General features: G+C 35.9%; 2 protein-coding genes across 2 annotated transcripts; both read left to right on the forward strand.

The window, feature by feature from the left end:
• Window positions 1–428: 428 nt before the first annotated feature.
• On the forward strand, window positions 429–19806 carry LOC111777004 (ARM repeat superfamily protein). The gene is made up of 35 exons (XM_023656440.2): window positions 429–779; window positions 2265–2432; window positions 2540–2629; window positions 3373–3509; window positions 3608–3698; window positions 3888–3970; window positions 4635–4741; window positions 5927–6079; window positions 6429–6493; window positions 6818–6905; window positions 7025–7103; window positions 7242–7350; window positions 9289–9348; window positions 9456–9574; window positions 10374–10755; window positions 10849–11033; window positions 11156–11228; window positions 11422–11572; window positions 11664–11833; window positions 11953–12309; window positions 13176–13343; window positions 13423–13713; window positions 13879–14055; window positions 14227–14490; window positions 14796–14894; window positions 16180–16364; window positions 16555–16890; window positions 17085–17238; window positions 17332–17442; window positions 17668–17835; window positions 18149–18266; window positions 18578–18736; window positions 18818–18933; window positions 19008–19067; window positions 19195–19806. Exons 1-35 carry the CDS (start codon window positions 606–608, stop codon window positions 19396–19398), a joined length of 5451 nt encoding a protein of 1816 aa, XP_023512208.2. The 5' UTR covers window positions 429–605; the 3' UTR covers window positions 19399–19806.
• Window positions 19807–20579: 773 nt separating this feature from the next.
• Window positions 20580–22949, forward strand: LOC111776750 (axoneme-associated protein MST101(2) protein). The gene is made up of 5 exons (XM_023656089.2): window positions 20580–20763; window positions 21061–21173; window positions 22201–22271; window positions 22366–22452; window positions 22527–22949. The coding sequence occupies exons 2-5, from the start codon at window positions 21068–21070 to the stop codon at window positions 22791–22793; spliced, it is 531 nt and encodes a 176-aa protein (XP_023511857.2). The 5' UTR covers window positions 20580–20763; window positions 21061–21067; the 3' UTR covers window positions 22794–22949.
• The last annotated feature ends 626 nt before the right edge of the window (window positions 22950–23575 follow it).

Consider the following 23575-nt stretch of genomic DNA (forward strand, 5'->3'; position numbering starts at 1 on the left):
ATTAATAATGAATAATAGAAATTGTACATATTGGAGTTTATTTTTCCCGCTGCTTCTTCATTATTAATAAATTATCTATTTGTATACCTTTGCCCAGCATAATTATTTTCCATTACTTTTAAAGTTCTATTATCTGTCATATTTTAAATATAGGTAAATTATTTAATTTATTATATTATAGTTTTTAATAAATTTTTTTCTCTCCTTTAATTATTTTTCGAAGGAGATCTCGATCTTCAAATTCTTATGATTTTCAAAATGCTTTCATAAAAAAATAAATATTTGTTTAGAATAAAAATAAAAATTAAATCAACATTTTGATCAGATATGAAAAGGTTAATATCGAAGAGTTAGATGAAGTTCATACGCAAAGACATAGCTTTGTCCTCAAGAAAAATCTCACACTACCCACACAAAATCCCAGGGAAAATATAAAAGAGAAAAAGAAAAAGAAAAAGAAAAAGAAAAAGAAAAAGAAACAAGGTCTTGTTTCTCTGTGTTAGCTTCGTCTGTCTTCAATCTTCCATTTCGTTTCAACCGCCAGACGTTTCGCGCGTTGTTTCTTTCAACTTTTCAGTGCACGAAGAGCTCAAAAATCTTGTGAAATGGCGGAATCATCATCGACTTCAAAATCCGATTTGCAGACGGAAGAAATGCTAGATCGAATACTCACGCGCTTGGCTCTATGCGACGACTCCAATCTTCAATCCCTTCTTTCCAAAGTTCTTCCCCTCACGATTTCATCCCTCTCCTCGCAGGCTACCTCTGTCCGCAACAAGGTATTGTAAATTGTTTATCGTAGTTTTTTCTCGGGAAAATTTATCAGTTTCAGTTGCTGGCTTGAGCTCAATTATGAAGTTTGTGTTGTCGAATATGATCTTATTCTGATTATCGTTTTGTATCAACTGCTTCAGAACGTTCCTATGAGTTATAAGCGTGTGGTGTGATATATAGTTGATTCTTTTTCTCGCGATATGTACTGGCATTAGACAGGGAGCTATTTAGTTGGCATGTATTATGATGAATTTTTCATTGGACTTTTTTGTATACATCATATTCTTTTAAATAATGTGCCTTCAATCTTCACATTCTCAACTCTCCTTCAGGCTAGTGAGTGCTATGAATTTATTTCAAACGATTTCTTTTTTATTTTCGGATTAGCCTGACACAAATGGATTGTAAATATGAGTCCCTTAAATGTAAGAAGTTTTGGTAAACCAGGTTAAGTATTTTTCAGAATTTTGGATTCTTATTATGAAACGAGCTTAGGAAGAAGTATAAGTAGTGCTAGTTTCAATTGAGGCGTGGCTATACCCTTGTGGCCCTGCAACCACACCCCAAACATAATGCAATGCACATGGGTGGGTGGCTGGAGTTCTTTGGAGGGTGGGGGATGTGGCGGTGGAACGCAGATGGTGGGGTAAGGCCGTGAACCTCGTTCGAGGCAGGTGCTAGAGGCCTTAGGCATGGGTAAGGACGTGGGTGGGGGGCTGAGGTGCCAAAGCATGCGGTCCCTCAACCTTCCAGCGTGTTAATCCATGCCGAGCTAGGTGTGTTGCCGCCTTGCCTCTCCCATTGGATTGAAATGGACGTACACCCGCACCCCTCATCCAAGCAGGGAGCGAGAGTGGGATATAGAGCCGAGCTTGGGAGGTGGCCTTGCTTCGATGACGCTTGTACATGGTTGTCTTGTTGCTCACTTTCTACAAGTACTGCAGTTATGGTGAACAGATTTTGTTGGCTCTTAAAATACGGTCTTTGTTCAAATATTTCAGAGTTTTCCTAGATTTATGCGTTTGTTTTGATTGGAATATTGAGTATCCTCGAGTTCCTCTTCCCATAAATCATCTTCAGTTTAAACTTCTTTGGGCATGTATGTGCTCCTTGTAGTTTCTTATTTATAGTAACGACACATGCTTGTGTAGATATGAAAATCGGCTGCTTATGTGGAAAGAAACAGTAGAATTAATTACATCGTTGTGTAGGACTGATTTCTAGCTTTAATCTTGAAATCTGTGGCACAATTATAGAAATATGTAATTTCCTTTAATTTAGCTTCTTTTAGGACTTATGGCTGTCGTCCTTCTTCTTAACTTGACGGAAATGAAACTTGGTTCTTAAAAAGAGTAGAAACAATATAAACAACATTTACTAACTTAGTGAACCTGATATCCCAAGGAGTTAGCTATTGTTCATGTGATATCATATGCTCCTTGATTGTCATTTGTGTAACAACGTCCTTTCTTCTTATTGAACATGAATAGGTTCTCGAGATCTTGAGTCACGTTAATAAGAGAGTGAAGCACCAGTCTCATATTGGTTTGCCACTGTTGGAGTTGTGGAACCTATATTTGGAGGCCAATTCTACTTCCATGGTCAGGAATTTCTGCATTGTGTACATTGAGATGGCGTTCGATCGTCTAGATCCAAAGGTGTATGCATCTATCTTGTCCATTTGGCACTTAGGTTTTTATTGTGTTGATTCGGTAAACTTGGGACAATGAGTTGCGCTACCGAGTCCCTGACATTTCTTCCACAGGAAAAGGTGCACATGTCCCCTATGGTTTTGGCAAATATTTCAAAGCTACCTTCTCAGCATCAAGATATTATTTTGAGAATCGTCACTAAGGTGAACTATTCTTTGGTACCTTCTCAGCAGGATACTGTGATCATTTATTTATTTGTTATCTTTAAATGCATCTTACTGTTTTTTTATATTAATAAGATGATCTCTTGACTGACATTTATACCTTACAATATTTTGATTTATAATTTTCCCCCTCATTTTTAATTTTAAAAAAATGTCTTTTATTGCCGAAAACTGGTTTGATTTACTTTTTCTTTCTTATTTTTGTGTTCAAATATAGTTCTTGTTAGGTTTTCGATATCGTTATAATTTACATAACAAGATGAATAAAACAATATTTACTTGTAGTTTTTTGGGTATAATTTGGATCATATGGAAGGTTAAGAATAACATATTTTTTAACGAGAGAAAGATATGGCTGAAGTGTGGATAAAAAACCATGTAACTGGTTTATGTGATTCTATTTTTTTGATTAAGGAGTTTCTTCACGACTATGCAGGACTGGATGCCTTTTTATGAAAATCATTTTAGGACTCCTAATCCGATTACTTTTTGTACATACTTGCTCTTGTTATCTTAGATATATCGTTCCTTGTCAAGAGGGGGAAGAAAAAAAAAAAAAAAAAAGAAAGAAAAGAAGTCTGAACTCCCTTATGTTGGGATAAAACTTGGATTAGTTTGTTTTCATATTGCTTCTTATTGGGGAGAGAAACAAGCTGCCGTATGCAGTCAGCCTACCCCAGAGAAGTTTCTGCTCTTGAGCAAGGTTTATGGCCTTTTTTCAGGTGATTGGTGAATGTCACTCTCGTGAAATTGACGATGAAGTTGCCGCTAAATATAGATCCCTGAATACGTCTCAGAATCAATTGCTGGTCCTTGAGTTTTTCCTTCACACAATTTTGTATCAACCTTACTCTGAAAGGTTCGGAATTTTTTGAGTTAACATTGTATATTTATTCATCTAAATACTTCTGTCTGATGAAATATTACATAAAATTTATGCTTTATGATTTTTTATAGTGATGGATGCCCGCCTGGACTTTCAATTGCTCAAACCAAACGTGTTACTGGAAAAAATCCTTTGAACAGTGATGTACTACTATTGAGAAAGGTGGTTTAGTCTAAATGACAACTTGACTTGAATGGTTATTCCTATTGTCATAATGGGAAATTACATGGCTACCTTTGCATCTATTTATGCTCTTTTACCACATTTGCCTACTAGCAATGTGAATAATTTCAAGATTCTTTTGCTACTTTATGAGGAAGCTAAGGTATCTTATGATCTTTTTTCCAACAGTTGGGCATTTTGAATGTTCTTGAAGTTATGGAGCCAGCTGCAGAGCTTGTTTATCCCATATATACGATCGCTAGTGTAGACAGGTATGCATTTGTTTCCCCATATTTTTCGCAGGGTTTGACATCGTAAGTAACAGCTCATTTCCCATATTTCTTAAAATTCAATCTCCAAAATGGGAAAATAATCAAATAAAAGGAAATTGGTGATCAGCATTGTTGGAGCAAAGAGAGCTTTAAATGGGTTTTAGGTCTTAGAAGAAATCTTTTTGGTAGAGAGGTGGAAAGTTGGATTCATCTTAGAGATAAAATAGATGTTGTGAGCTTTGATCCGCACGGAATTATCGCTTAGCCCCTCGTCCTAATAATTGGTTCCAACCAATTACCAACCAAAATGTGTGTTGGAACTATCTCTGTTGACATGGCAATGCTAGTGAAAATGATGCTCGTAGATAGAAATGCCGAGACCTGGACTCCTAGAGCTACTGAATAGTACAACAGAACAAACCAAATCTCGATAGAAAAAAAAAAAAAACTCACTTTTTTACCTTCCGGATACAATTTAAATAGAACAAATTATTTTTTATTAGAACTGAGAAACAGTGTTCAAAACAACTGATAAAAAAAAATGAGGCAAAGTTTGGTAGAGATTTTATTCTCAATTTTTACTCTGGTTATTTATCAGTATTCTTTTTTAATCCTTGTATTTTGTGTTTCTTCTGAATTTGTTTCCCTTTTTGCTTACATAAAGTCACGAGCCAGTTGTTAAGAAAGGGGAGGTTCTTCTGAAGAAGAAGGCTTCCACTGCTAATTTAGATGATCAGCGTCTTATAAACAAGCTATTTTTACTATTTAACGGTAAGCGAAACAACTTTATTTATTTATTCAATTCAACGGAATTAACTGATGGCTGCAGCTAGTACTTTCAAATGACCATTTGTTACTCATCCTTCTCCATTGTGACTGTTCATATTCTTGAATGGTGGTCATGCATGATATTGCATATGTATTTTATATTTTTTATAAACTAATTTAGGCTGTTGATTATTGTTAGAAAACAACATGGAGACATTCTATTTTTGTGAAATTTATTCATACAGAATGGATGAGGACATGGTTTATAAATATATAAGAAAAGTGAGCTGAAGTTGAGTAGTCTTCCTCCAAATCTTGTATTTTCTCCTATCTCCACAATTTCTTTGGATCTCGTACCTGGGTTTTCTGTTGGCAAACTCCTTTTTAACCTTGTGGTAAACAAATATATTACAGGAAAGCTTATATCTTTTGAAAAATGAGAGCCTTGCCCCGACTCCTTCTGTGTTTAGTGGAGTCTCAATTTATTTTTTTATCTCTTTCATAATTTCACCCTATAAAAATAAAAAGAATCTTCCTCCCCTGAAATCTAGATGGATAAAGCTTATGTGAGACTTCTTGTGGGAAGATATGAGGGTCTTTCATAATACGAACATAAATTTTCCAACGAGAAGAAAAATGTAGGAGGGTGTTTCTAAATTCGAGAATAGACAATCAGCTATATGCCAATCCCATTCTTAGGCTTCCCTTAGAGAAGGAAAAAGAAAAAAAAAAATCCCATTTGCAGGGTTTTCTGTTCGGTGATAGGAACCTTGCCTGATTTTCACTTGTATTTTCATCTATATTTTAGAGTATTTCTCACTCTTTCTTATCAAAATAAATAAACAAGTGGGAGAGATGTTCCCGACTTTTTTTTTTTCCTTATAGTAACTTGACGTTCTCCTGTCTCTCTTTCTCAGCTCTATTTGAATAAATCTATTTTTCTCTATCATAGTGTAAATGAAAATTTTAAAATAGGCTAATATACAAGATGATTTCTTTTATTTTTGTGATGATAACATGATTTCCAATCAATAAAAAGAATAATTTATCCTAAGAGAATAGTTTATCCTAGCACAGTTTTATCTGATTGTAGTTTATTTTACAAATATTGGCCTGGTTTTCTGCTTTACATTTTTTTTTTTCTGATACGCTAAAGTCAGCTACAAATATGTGTTCCAATAACTGCAGGCTCTACTGGCGCCGAAAATACTCCTTTAGAATCTCGAGTGAAGCCTGGGAGCATTGCCCTAAAAGGAAAACTTATGTCTCTTTTTTGTCGGTCAATAACGGCAGCAAATAGTTTCCCATCAACCTTGCAGTGCATTTTTGGTTGCATATATGGTTTGATAACTATCTTTGATTAGTTATTCTTTCTAAATCATCTTGTTTGGTAATAATATTAGAATATCTTTTTTCATTTATTCGGGCTGCCAAAGGTAAGAAAAATGGATGACCTCCAGGAAGTGGAGCAAGAAATTTTCAAGCATAATCACTACTGCTACATTGAAAGCCCAAACAGAAGCATTCAATCCGCACATTCCCCAAACTTCCTCCATTTTCACTTTTTTGGCCTCCTATTTCGTGAAAATAGTTTATCTCATGTTTTATTGGTTATTTATCACTCTTTGAAATTGTGTTCTAGACTATTGATTTACTCATTTTGTCTTCGGGGGCTAAATCTCATATGTAGGGAATGGCACCACATCAAGGTTGAAGCAGTTGGGTATGGAATTCACTGTATGGGTATTTAAACATGTAAGGATTTTTTCTCTTGAAACCTTTGAAGTTGGAATTTATTTCAGAAAAACAAAACTCTCGTCTATCTGTAGTTGTGAAACATGCATCTGTCATCCGTTGTGGCAGTACTTTTTTATGTTCTTGAGAAATAAATCTATCGGCTTGTAGGATTTTAGGTCTGCCAAATTGATGAAAAAAAATTATGACTGTAAGATGAGTTATTTAAGAGACTTATTTCTCACCTTTTGATAATGGAATTTGTCACCATCTCTTATTTTTCGTTACTTCTCTACTTGTAATGTGTATTTTGCCCTATTTAATTCGTATAAGTAAATGTTGCAGGCAAACAGTGATCAACTTAAGCTTATGAGCCCAGTGATACTCGGTGGAATTCTCAAGTCACTTGACGGGTATTCAAAATCAGCATCAGGTCCATATTAATGAAGTTTTCATTCATATTTATGTTATTGTGTCTTTATACCTTCCCAATATTTGAAATTGTAGGAGTAGGATCGTATCTATATTAATGTAATTCACGCATTTTACCAGATTCTACTACGAGAGACACAAAAACTTTTGCCTTTCAAGCAATTGGATTGCTTGCTCAGCGCATGCCCCAACTATTCAGGTTATATAGGCTCTCAGTCTGATACTTCGGTGGTCTGAATTTCATTTATGTTCCACTCTGTGGCTTCTTCCATGCAGTTTGGAACAAATCTTCAAAAACATGAAAGTAAAGTCTGATTTCCGTTTCCACTAATTACAGAGATAAAATTGATACGGCCGTTCGTCTTTTTGATGCTTTGAAAATGGAGGACTCATCTCTTCGTTTTGTTGTTCAAGAGGCGACCAATTCGCTTGCTGCTGCATATAAGGTTTGCTAGATTTGGTCCATCTGCTTTAAGATATTGATAAATATTTCTGTTATTGTGTATTTGTTTATCAATCTCTTATCCGTTGTTGTAAGTGTATTATTATATATTGAGCTCTAATGAATAGCATGAGAGGGTCCTTTTGTATTTTGGTCTGATAGTAACATGGTAAAAACTTGGGGATTCTTCTTAGGGCAATTAGAGCTTTGTGACCTTTAGGTTTCAGGCTTAGGGCCCTTGCTGTTTTCCACCTTAGGTTTTTTGAGCTTGCTGTCCCATTTGCAAACCCACGATTGTTGCTGCAAGTTTGATCAGTTTTTTTTTTTTTTTTTTGTCACCACCCAGCCTAAGAGGAAATCCATCTTACAATTTGAAGAACCTCATAATCCGACTAGCAAAGCAGCCCACGTGCCACTTGAAGCCACTGCTCTTAATCCTATGCGGCCATGCATGAATGGCCAAAATCTTCTCCGACCATCATTGTTCATCTTTTCTTGGCATTCCCGACCCATGTGTGGTTACTTGTTTGATATCTGCTTAGATTTGAAGTTGTTTCAAAAGAAAAATCACACTTTGGGAAGTCCATTCAAATATGTTTTTTTTTCTTCTTTTTTGTTGAGTTTTTGAGGTCATTGTGTTTTGATTTCGTGGATTTGGATTAGATTGTGTTTTTTTGGCATATATGGCTAAACAAAATTTGAGGTGACGGATGCCATGCATATTGAAGTTGTCGAATGAGACGGATCTTCTGATTTTGGTCTTGCAATAACAAGTCCTTAGATTGTGTTAGCATGCAACTACTTGCACAAAAATGGGCTCAAATTTTCTCTAGATGAAGAAATTTTGATCATGGAATTCAGAATTAGGAAATGAATGTTGTATGCTGAAAAGTGAGGGGCTAGCCCTCATCTTTTTTGAGTGGATATCGGGTGGGGACAAAGATACTTCCAAAAAGAGCTTCCTACTTGTTCTTTCTTTGTTCAATGGATGATGGGAGGGATACTTACTTCTTGGACGATAAGTGGTTGGGACATAGACCCTTATTCTCTATGGCTCCACGTTTACATAATTTTCCTCTGAGAATCATTCCGTGGCAGACGTCCTATATCTTTTTGGGAGCTCTCCTTTGTCATTGGAGTTCTGTTGTTCGTTGTTTGATAGGGAAATGACGGATGTTATAGCTTTCTTATCTTTGATTGAGGAGTTTAAATGTAGACCTGATTGAAGAGATATTCATCTATAGAGCCTTAATCCCATTGAGGCTTTTCTCGTAGTTCGCTCTTTTGTTGTCCGGTGAATCCCTCTTCCTCAACCGTGTTTGTCTTATGTCCCCGTGGAAGGTGAAAATTCTAAAGAATGTTAGATTTTTTGTGAGTAGGCCATTCACAAAAGAGTTAACATCTTGGATCAGTTATTGAGAAAAATGCCTAGTTTGGTATGGTTGTTTTGTTGCATTCTTTCCTGAAAGGCGGAGAAGGCCTTTACCATATCCTTTGGAGGTGCAGCTCTCCTTGGATGGTTTGGGGTTGTTTCCTTGAAGCTTTTGGTTTCCAGCTTGCTAGACAAAGAGGTTGTAGAGTGATGCTCAAAGAATTCCTTCTCCATCTTCCCTTTTCAGAGAAAGAGAGGTTTTTGTGGCAAGCGTGTGCCTATGTAGGGTCTATGAGAGGAAAGAAATAAGACCTTTAGAGGGGTTGGTAGGAACTCGAATGATGTTTGGTTCCTTGTTGGGTTCTATGTTCAATTTGGCTCCGTTGACGAGGTTATTACACTAAGGTTTTTATAATTACTTTCTAGGTCTCATTTTAGTTAGTGGGAACTATTTTCATTTGTTTGACTCCCTTTTTGTGAGATTGGTTTTTGGCTGTCCTTGTATTCTTTCATTTTTCCTCCTGGTTCATTAGAAAAAAATTATATCATTATTTCGTATCTGATCCACAGGAAGCTCCAACTACAGTATTGAAAGAGTTAGAGGCCCTTCTTCTTAAAAATTCTCAGGAGGTATAAGTTTACATCTACTGTTTACTCCCTTCTTGCTTTCTTGTGATCTAGTGTCATTAGTTTCTCATTGCTTCTTAGTTGATGTCTAATTCCATAATGCTAAACAGGAAGAAGGTGAAGTGCGGTTCTGTGCTGTGAGATGGGCCACGAAGTTATTTCATTTACAACATTGTCCAAGTCGATTTATTTGTATGCTTGCTGCAGCAGATTCCAAATTGGATGTTAGGTATCCTTACATCTCCTTTTTGAAAGATTAAGTTTCTTGACATGGGATGGTAATTAATTGAGGACAACGTTGTGTGATGCTACAAATGAGCATAGATTGCTCACACTCACTCATGTAGGTAGAAAAAAAATTCAACTTTTTAAAAAAGATCATGGAGTACAAAAATGAGTGGGTATCTTATCTTTTGTATATTTATAATAATATTGCAAGCCTTTCTCAATGTGCTCTTTCTAAATCTTTTGTTCCATTTTCTCTACATGATATATATTTACATTGGACTGTCTTTATTTTCTTTTTATAATTTGCCGTTTTTTTTTTTTGCTTTCACTCATTTGTAGAGTTTGTATCTTTTAAGCATTAGTCTCTTTTCATTTTCTCAATGAAAAGTTCCTCTCTAGTTAAAAAAAAAACATTATGTGTTGCATGCAAGAATGTTCTCCCTGAAATTTCACCAAACTTCTTTGATGCGCCCTCGGAATGTCCTTATTTTGGATTAGGTTCTTTCTGTAATTCTCCATTCTCGAGTGCTCGGGAGGAGATTCCTTTTTCCCTTTCTCCCTTTTTTTTTTCTTTTCTTTTTCCTCTTTGCACTCTCTCTCTGTCTCTCTCTCTTATAATGAAAATTGTCTCGCTTATAAAAAAGAAAACAAAAGATACATTGTTCCATGAAATAATCTTTCCATATTATTTTGTTATCATCATCTATTCCATTCCTTTCTCTTAGTTGCTTTCTTCTCCCACTCTCAAAAGGTGTGTTGCATAGAACCAAATTTCTTAAATTACTCTTTCATTGTTTTAGGGAAATGGCCCTTGAGGGCCTTTTTGGAGTGAAAGGCGAAGGCCGAACTAAAACTCAAAATCATGATGTTAAATATCCAAAATTTGGGGTCATGCTAGATTACATTGTTAAGCAGCAGCCGATGTTGTTACGTTCAACTGAGTTGAGGGAACAACAGCTTCTTTTTCCATCTCCAACATACATTGCGATGATAAAATTTTTGCTATCATGCTTCGAGGCAGAGTTGCAGCAAGATGACTCTTCAGAAGCGTCATCTATTGATGAGTCTTCTGTGGAAACAATGTGTCAGTTTCTAGAACATGCTATGGCATATGAGGGATCTGTTGAGTTGCATTCGACTGCTTTCAAGGCATTGATAACAATTGGATCTTATTCGCCAGAGGTGCTTTGATTTTTCTTAAAACTGTCTTCAGTGATATTCATCCGTTCCCCTCTGCTTGAAGTTCTTGTGGTGATGTAAGGTCATTCTGTGCAGGTGATATCAAAACATTATGCATCAAGGATTTCCTGGGTAAAGAACTTTCTTAGTCACATAGATATTGATACTCGTGAATCTGCAGCACGCTTACTTGGAATAGCTTCTTCTGCACTGACAACATCTGCATCATCAGCTCTTATCGAAGAACTATTGACCTCAGTTAATGGAATACATAATTTAAGGTACAAGTACTTGATGGAAATGTAGATTTAAAAATCATGTTTCTGTCTATTATCAAGGAAAGAAATGTCATATTTCTGTCTTTTGTATGTTGGCTTCATTCTTGAGTTATTTTATTCTGCAGGTTTGAGACTCAGCACGGAGTGCTGTGTGCTCTAGGATTTGTTACTGCAGATTGTGTTTCCAAAGTACCAGTGGTAAGTGTTTGTTATCAATATTTTCGTCCGTTTATTTTCTTGCCATGTTGCGTAAAGTTACCTTTGTATCTTGGGTTTGTATTCTAGAAGAGTGTCATAATACTCCTTCAGTTTGTTATTAATCAATGAAAAGTTTGTTTCATTGATGGGAGATGAACTTGCCATGCAGCAATTAACTTTTAGATTTCCACAGATTACCCAGACATTGCTCGAGGATATCCTTAAGTGCTTGGTTGGCATCGTTAAATCTGAGACTGCAGCAGTACCCGCTGTAGCAATGCAAGCCATCGGTCATATAGGGTTGCGTTTACCATTGCCACCACTTTGTAGTAATTCTGAGTCAGGTAATCTTTGTTATCTAAGTTAGGAGTTCAAGGGTCTTGTTATTCGTAATTATTTTTATGAACTAAATTATTTGATTAAACTTGAATGCAGTTGATGTTTTGACAACTTTACGTGACAAGTTGAGCAAGCTATTGTCGGGTGATGATATTAATGCAATTCAGAAGATTCTATTATCCATTGGACACATATGTTTTAAGGAAACATCATCAGCATCTCTAAATGTTGCCTTGGATTTAATTTTCCATCTTTGCCGGTGCAAGGTGAATTGAAGTTCCAACTAAAACTTTTAGGGAAAAATTTATCCATGGTCGTATCTTTTTGAGCTTATTATCATGATTAAAGCCATCATTGGTGCTTCCTGCACTGCCAAAAATTTCAGGTTGAAGATATTCTTTTTGCTGCTGGGGAGGCTTTGTCCTTTCTATGGGGGGGTGTTCCTGTGACTGCTGATGTGATTCTCAAAACCAATTATGCTTCCCTTTCTTCTGCATCAAACTTTCTTGGGGGAGATGTGAACTCATATTTGCTAAAATATAAGTGCAACGTTGATGGAGCGGATGAAACCAGTGAAATTTTTCATGCTGCGGTTAGAGATTCTATTGCCAAAAAACTATTTGATGATCTTTTATACAGCACGAGGAAAGAAGAACGCTGTGCAGGAGCAGTCTGGCTCGTGTCACTTGCAATGTATTGTGGTAATCATCCAGCCATCCAGCTAATCCTTCCACAAATTCAGGTCTGTGTCTAATAAGCAGTATTTAAAAGGAATACTATCAATCCACCACCCCTATGATTCAAATGCTATTGGCTGTGAAACAGAGCTGAGAAAATAATTCATAAAAAAAAAACATCAATCATCAAATTTTTTCTTGTTTGCTCAATGAACTCTTTCTTTTTCAGTTGTTTGCTAGACGGCTTTGATCATAACCATTTATTAAAATCTAGATTCCTTTCAATTTACTACATTTGGGACTGAAATGTGTGAAACTGAGTAAATTGTCCATTTAGGATGTTCCTAATTGGGTAGTCAATGACCCACGTGGCATGCTGATTTGGATTACAATTTTTATGTTAGCCTTGAAAAATTTTCATTCCGTATTGCTTCAGCATCAAGGTCAGCAATTTGTTTCCAGATTGCCAGCAAGGTTGTTTTCAGATTTGCTACAACATCATGGTTCAGTATAAATGTTCTGATATTTTACCAAATAATTCGATTAAATGTACAATTGGGCTCGATTTATGCAAATTGATATTCTTTTCATGTTGAACCACAATGGACTATTTCATGCTCATAAATGGAGCAATTAATGAGAAAATTCTTTGTATAAGTGCAAAAAATTAACTACAAAAAAGGCTTGGTATAACTCTACTTTTGGAGAATTATCAATGGGTCTCTTTTTTGCTCCAGATGTTTGTACATTGATTTTCTTGTTACCACATTTAAATTTGGTGATTTGTTGGCTTTTCAATTGAATTATTATTCCATTGCCAGCCTATGAACTGCAAGTTTGTGTTAGGACACTGAAAAAAATAGAATCTTACGAGTTTATAATATCTTGTCCATTTCACATTTAACAGATATGTTCGTTTATCTGAATGCAGGAAGCCTTCTTAAATCTTTTGGGTGAGCAGAATGAACTCGTACAGGAGTTGGCTTCACAAGGAATGAGCATCGTGTATGAATTGGGCGATTCATCAATGAAGACGAACTTGGTAAATGCTCTTGTGGGGACTCTGACTGGTTCAGGAAAGAAAAAAAGAGCAATTAAAGTAAGTCAATACTGATCTCTATACTTTTTGTATCTATTTCTGATGGTGTGAATCAGAGGCTCACATATTTATTAATCAGCTTGTTGAAGATTCTGAAGTTTTTCAAGAAGCAATAGGTGAAAATCCCAGTGGGGGAAAACTAAGCACCTATAAAGAACTTTGTAGTTTGGCAAATGAGATGGGGCAACCAGACTTAATTTATAAGTTTATGGATCTAGCAAACCACCAAGTATCCTTGAACTCCAAGAGAGGTGCTGCCTTTGGGTTCTCTAAGATAGCTAAGCAAGCTGAGGATGCCTTGAAGCCTTATTTGCATTCATTGATTCCAAGGCTCGTTCGATACCAATACGATCCCGACAAAAATGTGCAGGTACTTCATATGCAACCGATGAATTATGCAAAAAGTTATAAGAAGAAAGTTAATATTTTTCTGGAATATGTTATTTCCTTAGTCCTACCAGTGCACTTCTTTTTCATTAAGTTCTCATCTGTACTAGTTTAGCACAAAATAATATTTGTTCTTGTGATTTTTTAGGATGCAATGGCACATATATGGAAATCTCTAGTGGATGACTCAAAGAAAACGATTGATGAAAATTTTGATCTTATAGTAACTGATTTAATAACACAAAGTGGATCTAGGCTTTGGCGGTCACGAGAAGCATCTTGTCTTGCCCTTGCTGACATTGTACAAGGAAGAAGGTTTAGTCAGGTAACTATCGTATCGTCTGCATGTTGTAAGCATCCCTTTAGTTAAACATAAGTTTGTTTATGTGCGCAAATTTGTTTAATCATGTTAAGGCATGTAGATGTAGCATTCTTTTATTTTTCTTTTGTTCTTTAATTAAAAATGACTTGCATAATATTATTCTTTTTCATGTAGGTTGAGAAGCATCTGGAAAAGTTGTGGTCAGTAGCATTTCGAGCCATGGATGACATTAAGGAGACTGTTCGAAACTCTGGAGACAAGTTATGCCGTGGCGTTACTTCATTAACAATAAGACTCTGTGATGTCTCCTTAACGGAACTGGCAGATGCTAGTAAGGCAATGAACACCGTTCTTCCTTTTCTGCTTTCAGAAGGAATGATGAGCAAAGTTGATAGCGTTCGCAAAGCATCTATTGGTGTCGTGATGAAGCTTGCAAAGGTTGGTTTTGTTTTGAATTCCTATTTCGTAAAGCATCTATTGGTGTTCTGATTGTGAAATGATATACGTTGTTGAATATCAAATTTTAATTTGTAAGAAATTATATGAAGGGTTTCTGGTTAAAAAAAAAAAAAAGGAAAAAAAAAAACATAATATGAAAAATTAATCATCGTGGCCAATTCCATCTATTCCTCCTCCATACAACGAAGACCTAGATTAACGTTTTCTTCCTTTTCTGTTTCCTTTTTAATTCTTGAACATTTGATAGGCTGTTCTTTTTTTATGATTATTATTATTATTTGCAGGGTGCAGGAGCTGCTATTCGTCCACAATTATCTGATTTGGTCTGTTGCATGCTTGAAAGCTTATCTAGCCTTGAAGATCAGGGACTCAACTATATTGAGGTTAGTTTGGTTGATTTGTTTGACATCAATTGTGATGTAAAAGTTCATTTCTCTAGATGTATGAATTCTCGCATTAATGTTTGATTTTAGATCCATCAGTCCTATTACTAGTATTTACCAGATTCTAGCGAAAGTAGTAGCTAATAGACGAAAAAATTCTTCCCTCGACTATGGCTGTGGGTAGGTATATTTTGGATCAAGCTCTATTAGTCAACGAAGCCATTGAGGATTAGAGGCCAGAATCAGGAAGGGATCTTCTTTAAGATAATTTTGAAAAGGATTACGATCATGTGAATTGAATTTTCTTGGATAAAATTCTTGAGAAGATGAGCTTTGGGTATAATGGAGATCTTGGATTTGGAGTTGTGTTAGGATGGTTAAGTTTTCCATCCTTATTAATGGAAGTCATAAAGGTAAGAATCTAACTTCGAAAGGGTGCGAGAGTCTTTTGGCGATGTTTGGTCCCTTGTTAGATTCTTTGTCTCTCTTTGGCCTATGATTTTAGCTTTGAGAGGTCTTAGGCAAGAGAATCCTTTTTCTTCTTTCCTTTTCTGTCTTGGTAGATGTTTTAATTTGAATGGTTTCCAAATGTGTTGAAGGGAAGATCATTGAAGGTATAAAGTGGGTGTAAGGCAAAGGTGATTCTGTAATAGCCCAACCCCAACCCCACCACTAGCAAATATTGTCCGCTTTGACCCGTTACATATCACTGTCAGCCTCACGGTTTTAAAACACGTCTACTAGGGAGAGGTTTCCACACCCTTATAAGAGAAGCTTCGTTCTCCTCTCCAACCGACGTGGGGTCCCATAGATTCTCTCTTCTCTTCCATTAGCTGATGAAATAGTTTTCTTTTGTTTGGGGAAGAGTAGTCTTTTTCAATTTTGGATCACATTTTTGCTTTCTTCAAAGCCAGATCAATAGAAGTAATTGCCAGATTCTGGGCTTGAACAGTGACCCCGTTAAAATGAGAGAGTGAACTAACCTGGTGGGTTGTGAGGTGGGTGTCTTTCCAATGTCGTATCTTGGGCTTCCTCTGGGAAACAATTTTGATCTATTATTAAACAACCAACCATTACACGTTGTGTATGCACAAGTTTCTCTTCTTTTTTTGGTGGTTGTTTCTTATTAAAAAAAATCAGATTAAGAAGACTTATAGGGGTTCAATTACAATATTTGAGTGGGTAAAGATTAAAGTTGAGTGTACAAATTATAGGATCGTTTAAGTTCTCCGTTTACCTTTTTGATTTGTGGTGTAGGGGTTACTAAATTCTTTGATCTTTACAGTTGCATGCAGCAAATGTTGGAGTGCAAACAGACAAGCTTGAGAATCTCAGAATTTCAATTGCAAAAGGATCTCCTATGTGGGAAACTCTAGACATGTGCATAAAAGTTGTGGATGATGAATCACTAAATTCATTGATTCCTCGCCTTGCTCATTTGATTCGGTCTGGAGTAGGCCTCAACACTAGGTCTGTATGATGCAAATCGTCGTAACTTTTATTTAAGAGGAGTTCGAATTTTTCCTTTCATTCTATTTGGTTTAATTTTTTTCCTTCGAACGTCTTTTGTTCCAAAGACATCGAAGCCACTAATTTCTTATCTATTTGTTGCTGGTATCGTTAAATCTCATTTTTAATTTTTTTTTGCTTTCTTGAACAGGGTTGGTGTTGCCAACTTTGTGACCTTATTGGTTCAAAAGGTTGGTTCTGATATCAAGCCATATTCAAACATGCTATTGAGGTTGTTGTTTCCGGTTGTCAAGGAGGAAAAGAGTGCGGCAGCAAAACGTGCCTTTGCTTCTGCCTGTGCAGTTGTTATGAAATTTTCAGCACAATCTCAGGTTCAGAAGTTAGTTGAAGATACTACATCTCTTCATACAGGGGATAGGAATGACCAAATTTCTTGCGCTCTTTTACTGAAAAGCTATTCATCCATGGCCTCGGACGTTCTGAGCGGTCATCTTGCAGCAGTTATTCCAGTTATTTTTGTCTCCAGGTTTGAAGGAAACTTCTTTGTAGTAGACTTGCTAAACTTCAATCTTTAAAATGGTTTCCATATTTCATGTTGCTTTATTGATTTCATATCCCTAAACATCGCGTAGTGAATCAGTAAGGACACCTGACCAAAAGGATAATCATTTAGGTTCTGTTTACTCTGGGATTGAAAAGTTTTTTTGTTTTTTTGTTTAGATTTGAAGATGATAAGCATGTTTCTGGGTTATTTGAGGAGTTGTGGGAAGAAAATACTAGTGGCGAACGTATTACTCTGCAATTGTATCTGGTAGAAATTGTATCTCTCATCTGCAATGGAATTACATCATCATCATGGACCAGTAAAAAGAAAGTAAATAATGTTCTTGCTCCCTTCTTGATTTTTCTAATTTGAATGATTTCCTTTATCATTTTTTCATTCTGCTTGTTTGTTCCCATTTTGTAGTCAGCACAAGCAATTTGCAAACTTTGTGAAGTTTTGGGCGAGTCCATTTCATCTTATCATCAAGTCCTGCTTCAATCTCTTATGAAAGAAGTTTCTGGTCATATATGGGAGGTACAGTTATATTATTTTACTTTATTACCTAAAAGAAATAATTTTCAGAAATAGGTCTCATCTGAAGAAAACTATTTGATGAAACTTTGAAGTCTTTGCATATATTTTACTTTGACAAACATAGCATGAAGAGGATTCTGGTATTTTAATAGAATAATGGTAAAAATCTGAGCTAGCAATGACAGGGATTGATTACCTTTGTTTGTTTTGTCTTTGCTTTGACAGGGAAAAGATACCATATTAGATGCACTGGGTGCTATTTCAACTGCTTGCCACAAATTAATTTCTTCTTCCGATCCTGCCTTGCCCAATGCCATTGTAAACCTGGTATCTTCTTCCTGCACCAAGAAAGTAAAGAAATTCCGAGAAGCAGCATTTACTTGTCTTGAGCAGGTACATAATGTTTCTGTTAATAGAGGTCCCATTAACTCGTTCATGAATTTGGTTTCTTTTTGGTTATTACTTGTGTCATCTATGGCTGTTAGAATTTCAAGCATGCTCTTCAACTGTACCTTACTCTACTATTCTGTTTTAATCATTAAAAAAACGTTGTCTAAAAAAGCTAAACAATAAAAAAACTAAAGAATGTTAACAAATAGTGTTCCTAATTTGTTGCTTGGATTCCTTGGGTCTTGAAATATGGATGGTGGCATTTAAAACAGAGTGGCTGGCCTGCACTTATCTTCCATTGTTTGCTTGTTTTCAGGTTATAAAGGCCTTTGGCAGTCCCCAATTCTTCCGTATTGTCTTCCCATTGTTATTTGAGGCTTGCAAATCAGCTGATTCTGGGCAGGCACCCCTGGGAGGTGTTGCCGCCAAAACAGGTTCCTACTTTATCGTAAAACATGTTCTTCCATTCCTTCCAATCAAATTTTCTACAAATTTGCTTGCTACTTTCAGTCACTTTAGTTTTATCTTCATGTTGAATAGACTACAACTACAGAAGAGTCTGAATGAGTTCCTTGATCCATTAAGGAAAGACAAAATTAATCTAAAAAATAACAAATGGAGGATTTCCTCCAATCTATTACTGTCACTTGTGTGTATCTATATGGCCATAGATTTATGCTCATCAACTTGCCTTGTGAGGCTTTATAAGTTTTGATCGCATTATGACCAGAATTACTTTATGCAGACTCGGATGATAAAGGAGAAAATTCAGTTCCTCGAGAGAAAATTTTAAATTGCTTAAAATCTTCCATCAAAGTGGCCGATTTAGATGATGTTATTGAACAACAGAAGAACTTGCTGAATTTGATTACTACATCCTTGTCTAATGGCTTTCGATGGACTGGTATCTTCTTCTTGTCTCTCTTCTCATCTCTTACTGTGTAGTTGGCTTCATTGATGTTGAAACTGTACTCGTCACTTTCAGTGAAAACTTCGACTTTTTCGTCAATCAATGAACTTTGCTCAAGGTTTCATGAGGTCCTGCATCATGGTTCTCAAGGGAGAGACAAACTTGATAGCACTATTTCTTTTGTTCTTGAGGTAACTGATAGCTTATATTTGCCATGGATTACTGTAAAACACATCTGAAATAATATTTTCCCTCTCATCTACAGTTATCACATTCTGTATCGCCTTTAGTAGTTCAGTGCATAACCACCGTCAAGATTGCTCAGGTGTGTTATTTATTTAACTTTCAAACTAAAATTTGAATTATTATGTTAACTCGACAGGATAAAGGGCTAATTGTTCATATTCCACCAAGTTCCTATGGTTTCATAAGTTTATGTTTATCAAATTTAGGTTCACATCAGTGCTTCAGAATGCCTATTGGAGATCATAAAGCTATATAACGACGTACCTTTTGTCCACCGGAGAGACATCGGAATCAAAACCGAGCTTCTTCATCTGTCCGAGATTGAGAAAAATGAAGTCGCCAAATCATTATTGAAGACGTGCATTGAGAATCTTGAAAACCTCCTCCAGGATAAGATCCAGGAAGGCTAGGCACTGCGCTTTTCCTTGAGCACAACAAAATATTCCACAGAGGCAGAGCAGAGAGAGTCCACAAAGCAAGAGCCAAATAGCCCGAATGGATGCAGAGTTTCCAGTTGGTAGACTCCACACTCTTCGCAGATGCTCACGATCAATCCTTAATAGTCTCAGTGAGGCTTTGCCGATCCCAAAGCTTCAGAGAATGAAAATCTTAAAACATTTTACATATTTTTACCAGAGCTTGGACCTACGGCGGTCCTGTAAATTACTAAGATTTGGATCTTTCCATTGATTTTTGGTAGAACTCTGAAGATATTCTCATTGTGAATTTAGCTTTGATATCTACACATTTTAGTCCGTCTTTAGCCATGACAAAATTTCAATATACATATAATTCAATTCATTTTAATTTTAGGTAAATACTATTTTCTTGTCGGCTTCTCCTTGCCCAATAGTTATATACAGTAAGCCATTGTTGCCTTTTTGCTTATATTCCCATATAACACAAATTTCAATTTTTCAAATCTTGCTTTCAAAACTCTCTTTCGAAACATCTCTGTCCCGTTTTCTGTAACTTTCTTCTTGAATCGGGCCAGAGGTTCGAGCATACGTCGTTTGGCCATTTGGCGATGCAAGAACGAATAGGCTTAATTCACATATTACTGGGAAGTGAGTGCCGCATAATCGCAAGTTCGCTGCCATAAAAAATGAGTTTAATTGAACTTTTAAATGTTCAATTGTAGTATTTAACTTTTTAAATTAAATTTCATTTAATTAGATAGACTAATAATTTTCATGCATATAATTTTTTTTTATCTATATAAGAAAGAAATTACTAAAAAAAATACATTTAACTTTAAAAAGTCTAAATATTTTTTAAATGAAAATGGTTAGTATTTTGTTTTTAAAATACCTTTTTTAACTTTTTGTTCCATTAATACCTTTAACGTTTTAAAAATAGGAAAGGTAAGAGTATTTTTTTCAGAGAAAGTACAAAATTCGTAAGTATTTTAATTACTTTAAGTCAAAATATATAATTGAAATCACAGGGAATTATATCAAATGACCAAAATGCTATGAAGATCAAACTATTAAAATGTCAAAACATGAAATTTTGTCTGAAATTAACATTTTTTTTCCTAAAATTAATACTTCTATTATATATTTATATTAAAAGAAAAAAGGAAAATAAGTAAACCCTAGTCTCTTTCCTTCTCCACTTACCCGCCTTCTCCCCCTTCCAGCAGCCGTACGATCCCCACTCTCTACTACGCGCCCCCAGCGCCACTTTTCTTTCTCCTCTTCTTATTTCACTCTCTGCTGCAACCTTACGCCGCCACGCCAACCCCATCTTCTGCTGCAGCCCCCCATCAATCGGTCGGCTACCTTCAAAACTTGCTTGGATCTTTTTTTTTTTTTTATTTTTTATTTTTATATTTATCTTTATTTCTTCGATTCAACCAAATTTGGTTTAAAATATGATGAATTTTGAATTAGGCCAGTTTTGATTCAAAATTCTGCCAAATTTGATCTATTTTGGATGGAGATTTCTTTGTTTATCCCTTTCTTTCCCGCAGTTTGTTTTCAATTTTATCTTGTGTTCTGTTTTCTATCTGTTTTTTCCCTTGGTATCGTCATTTATTCTTCTTGACCTCGAAGTTCTTTGCTTCTCAGTGATAAGATGCATTCCAGAGATAAAAGTGCAAAAGCGGGATCATCTAGGAACTCGACGGATATGGAACCTGTAATGAACATGAGAAATATCAAGAAAGAAATTGAATTCCTCAGTAATTTCTCTTTTCCCCCCTCAGAATTCAGCTCATTATTTGTGCATAAATCTTTAGAGGGAGTTTCATTATTTCAATCGACGTTAAGAGACTAGTTTCTTTCTGAAATTATAGAGTATGTATGAAAGCCTTGGGTTCAATTTTCTCCTATTTTCTGGTTTTATGTGCCGTTTGATACGCGTGGAGTTTTACATTTGAAGAAAATATACTACAAATCTTATATGTGATGCCATATTGTATTAACGACACACATTGCTTTTTCTTTTTTGTGTACACTGATGGAAAACACAGAAACTACTTTATTTCAACGAAATCAATGGATTAATTATTTCTTTCAATTGAGAATCTTTATATATTATTAGACTTTTATCAAAGAAGGATATGGTAGAGAATGAATCTTCTGAGCCTGTTAGAAATGTATGTCTGTACGAATTATTGTAGTGCTGGTGTAATATACTGAAGAGCTTTGGTAGTTTGGCTTTAGTGGCCGCTCATACTTGAGGTTTGAGTCAAGCTCCAAAGGAACTGAATAGATGTTGAAACTGTATGTAACTTGCATCCTCGCATTTCCTTTCAGATTCCATTTGTGTACAAGCTACTTTTTAAACATCTTCATGATCACACCTTTCCATAAGGTAGCTTCCCTCGCTTTGACTTCAGATCCCTCTTCTGGTCTTATATCAATATGTATTGACCAAAATGTTTAGTAATTGGTTTGAATGATGTTTGATTGTAAAGCCTCACCCTTTGTTTGGGGAAAATTTATAGTGCTATGATGTTCTTCATACTCATTTCATTCCGTATTTGTCATGTCATAGACGATGTATTACTTCATTTAATAGACTTAGACCCCACACCATTCTTAAATGCTTATGTTATGGCAAATATGGAGGTAGTTTGGAAAATTTCCATACTACCCTAGACTGTAGTACTAGAAAATTTCCCTTTGTGTGTGCAGTTTTTGGGTAATGAATATAAAAGGAGCAAGTATGAACTAGCTAATTTGGTGTTTTGTTCTTTACATCAGCCTCCTCTCATATGTCATGGAAAGACAAAAAGGAGATTGAGAGTAGGAAAATTGTTTCTTTGGGTGGAAAGGTACGATTACAAACTATGGATATGTTATTATGGTAAGCTGAATGAATGTAATTTTTAAAGCTTACATCTGACTCTTGTGTTTACCATGGTGCAGCCTCAAAAGAAACAAAGATTGCCTCTAAGTGTAGCACGACCAATCATGAAGAAGCAGAAGGAAAGAGAACAAAAGATGGTACAAGAGGTAAGGAAATCCATAAGATGGGTTACTTTGCTTTTTTCTTTTCTTTTGCCTACATCCACTCGTGTTGTTTGCAGCATTGGAATGTTAGTCAGTTTGGCGGGATGGCTAGTAGTAACCACTCTAGAAACTCGTTGGGGAAACGCAAGCCCGAGAACCAGGTTCTTAAGTCGAGTGAAGGCTTTTTCAAACATGGCGTGCTTGATGTCAAGCATCTACTACGCCCAGCTCCTTCTAGGAATAGTGACTTCGGAAACGAAATGGCCGGCAAAGGTAGAAGAAAAGGAGGGAAAAAGAAGAATAACAAAAGTAACAAAAAGGGTGGCGGTAAGAAGCGCCATTGAAATCATTCATCACCTACAACATTCCTGTTTTACAATGGAATATGGATATCCTTTTGTCATATCACATGCAAATTCAATGAAATCTTGCATACCCTTGTTTTGCATATAAATTTATTACGACCATCTATCCATTGAATGAAATTTTTATTTTGATTTTGTTTTTTTGTTGGATTGGAACCCATTCGTACTTTTCGGCTTCATCTTGCCTTTTACTTTTTTGTCGAGCTCCATCTTCTTTGTCGGGAAAGTCTGTCTGAAAGACGCGTTTTAAAGCCGGGAAAACTTGAAAGGGAAAGCCCAAAGAGGACAATATGTGCTAGCGGTGGATCTATGCCGTTACAAACGGTATCAGAGCCAGACACTGAACTATGTGTCAACAAGGAATTTGTTCCCCGAAGGGGGGTAGACACGAGGTGGTGTGCTAGTAAGGACACTGGGCCCTAAAGGGGGTGGATTGTGATATCCCACATTGGTTGAGGAGGAGAATGAAACACCAAGGTGTGGAAACCTTTCCCTAGCAGGATGCGTTTTAAAGCCTTGAGGGAAAGCCCAAAAAACGCTAGATCTATACCGAGGGAAAGCCCAAAAAAGACAATATCTGCTAGCAGTAGATCTATACCGTTATCGGGCACTTCGCATCCTTTTAGTTCTTTCTCAATATAAGTTTAGTTTTATTTTATTATTATTAATTTTTTTTTTTTCTTTTTTGAGAGGTTCATCTATCAAAATAAAAAGTTTGGTTTTCGATGGATGGGAGCCCATTTGCACGACCACTAAAATAT

This window comes from Cucurbita pepo, chromosome 16, assembly GCF_057944985.1.
Source record: "Cucurbita pepo subsp. pepo isolate OVF chromosome 16, ASM5794498v1, whole genome shotgun sequence".
NCBI classification, from domain to species: Eukaryota; Viridiplantae; Streptophyta; class Magnoliopsida; order Cucurbitales; family Cucurbitaceae; genus Cucurbita; species Cucurbita pepo.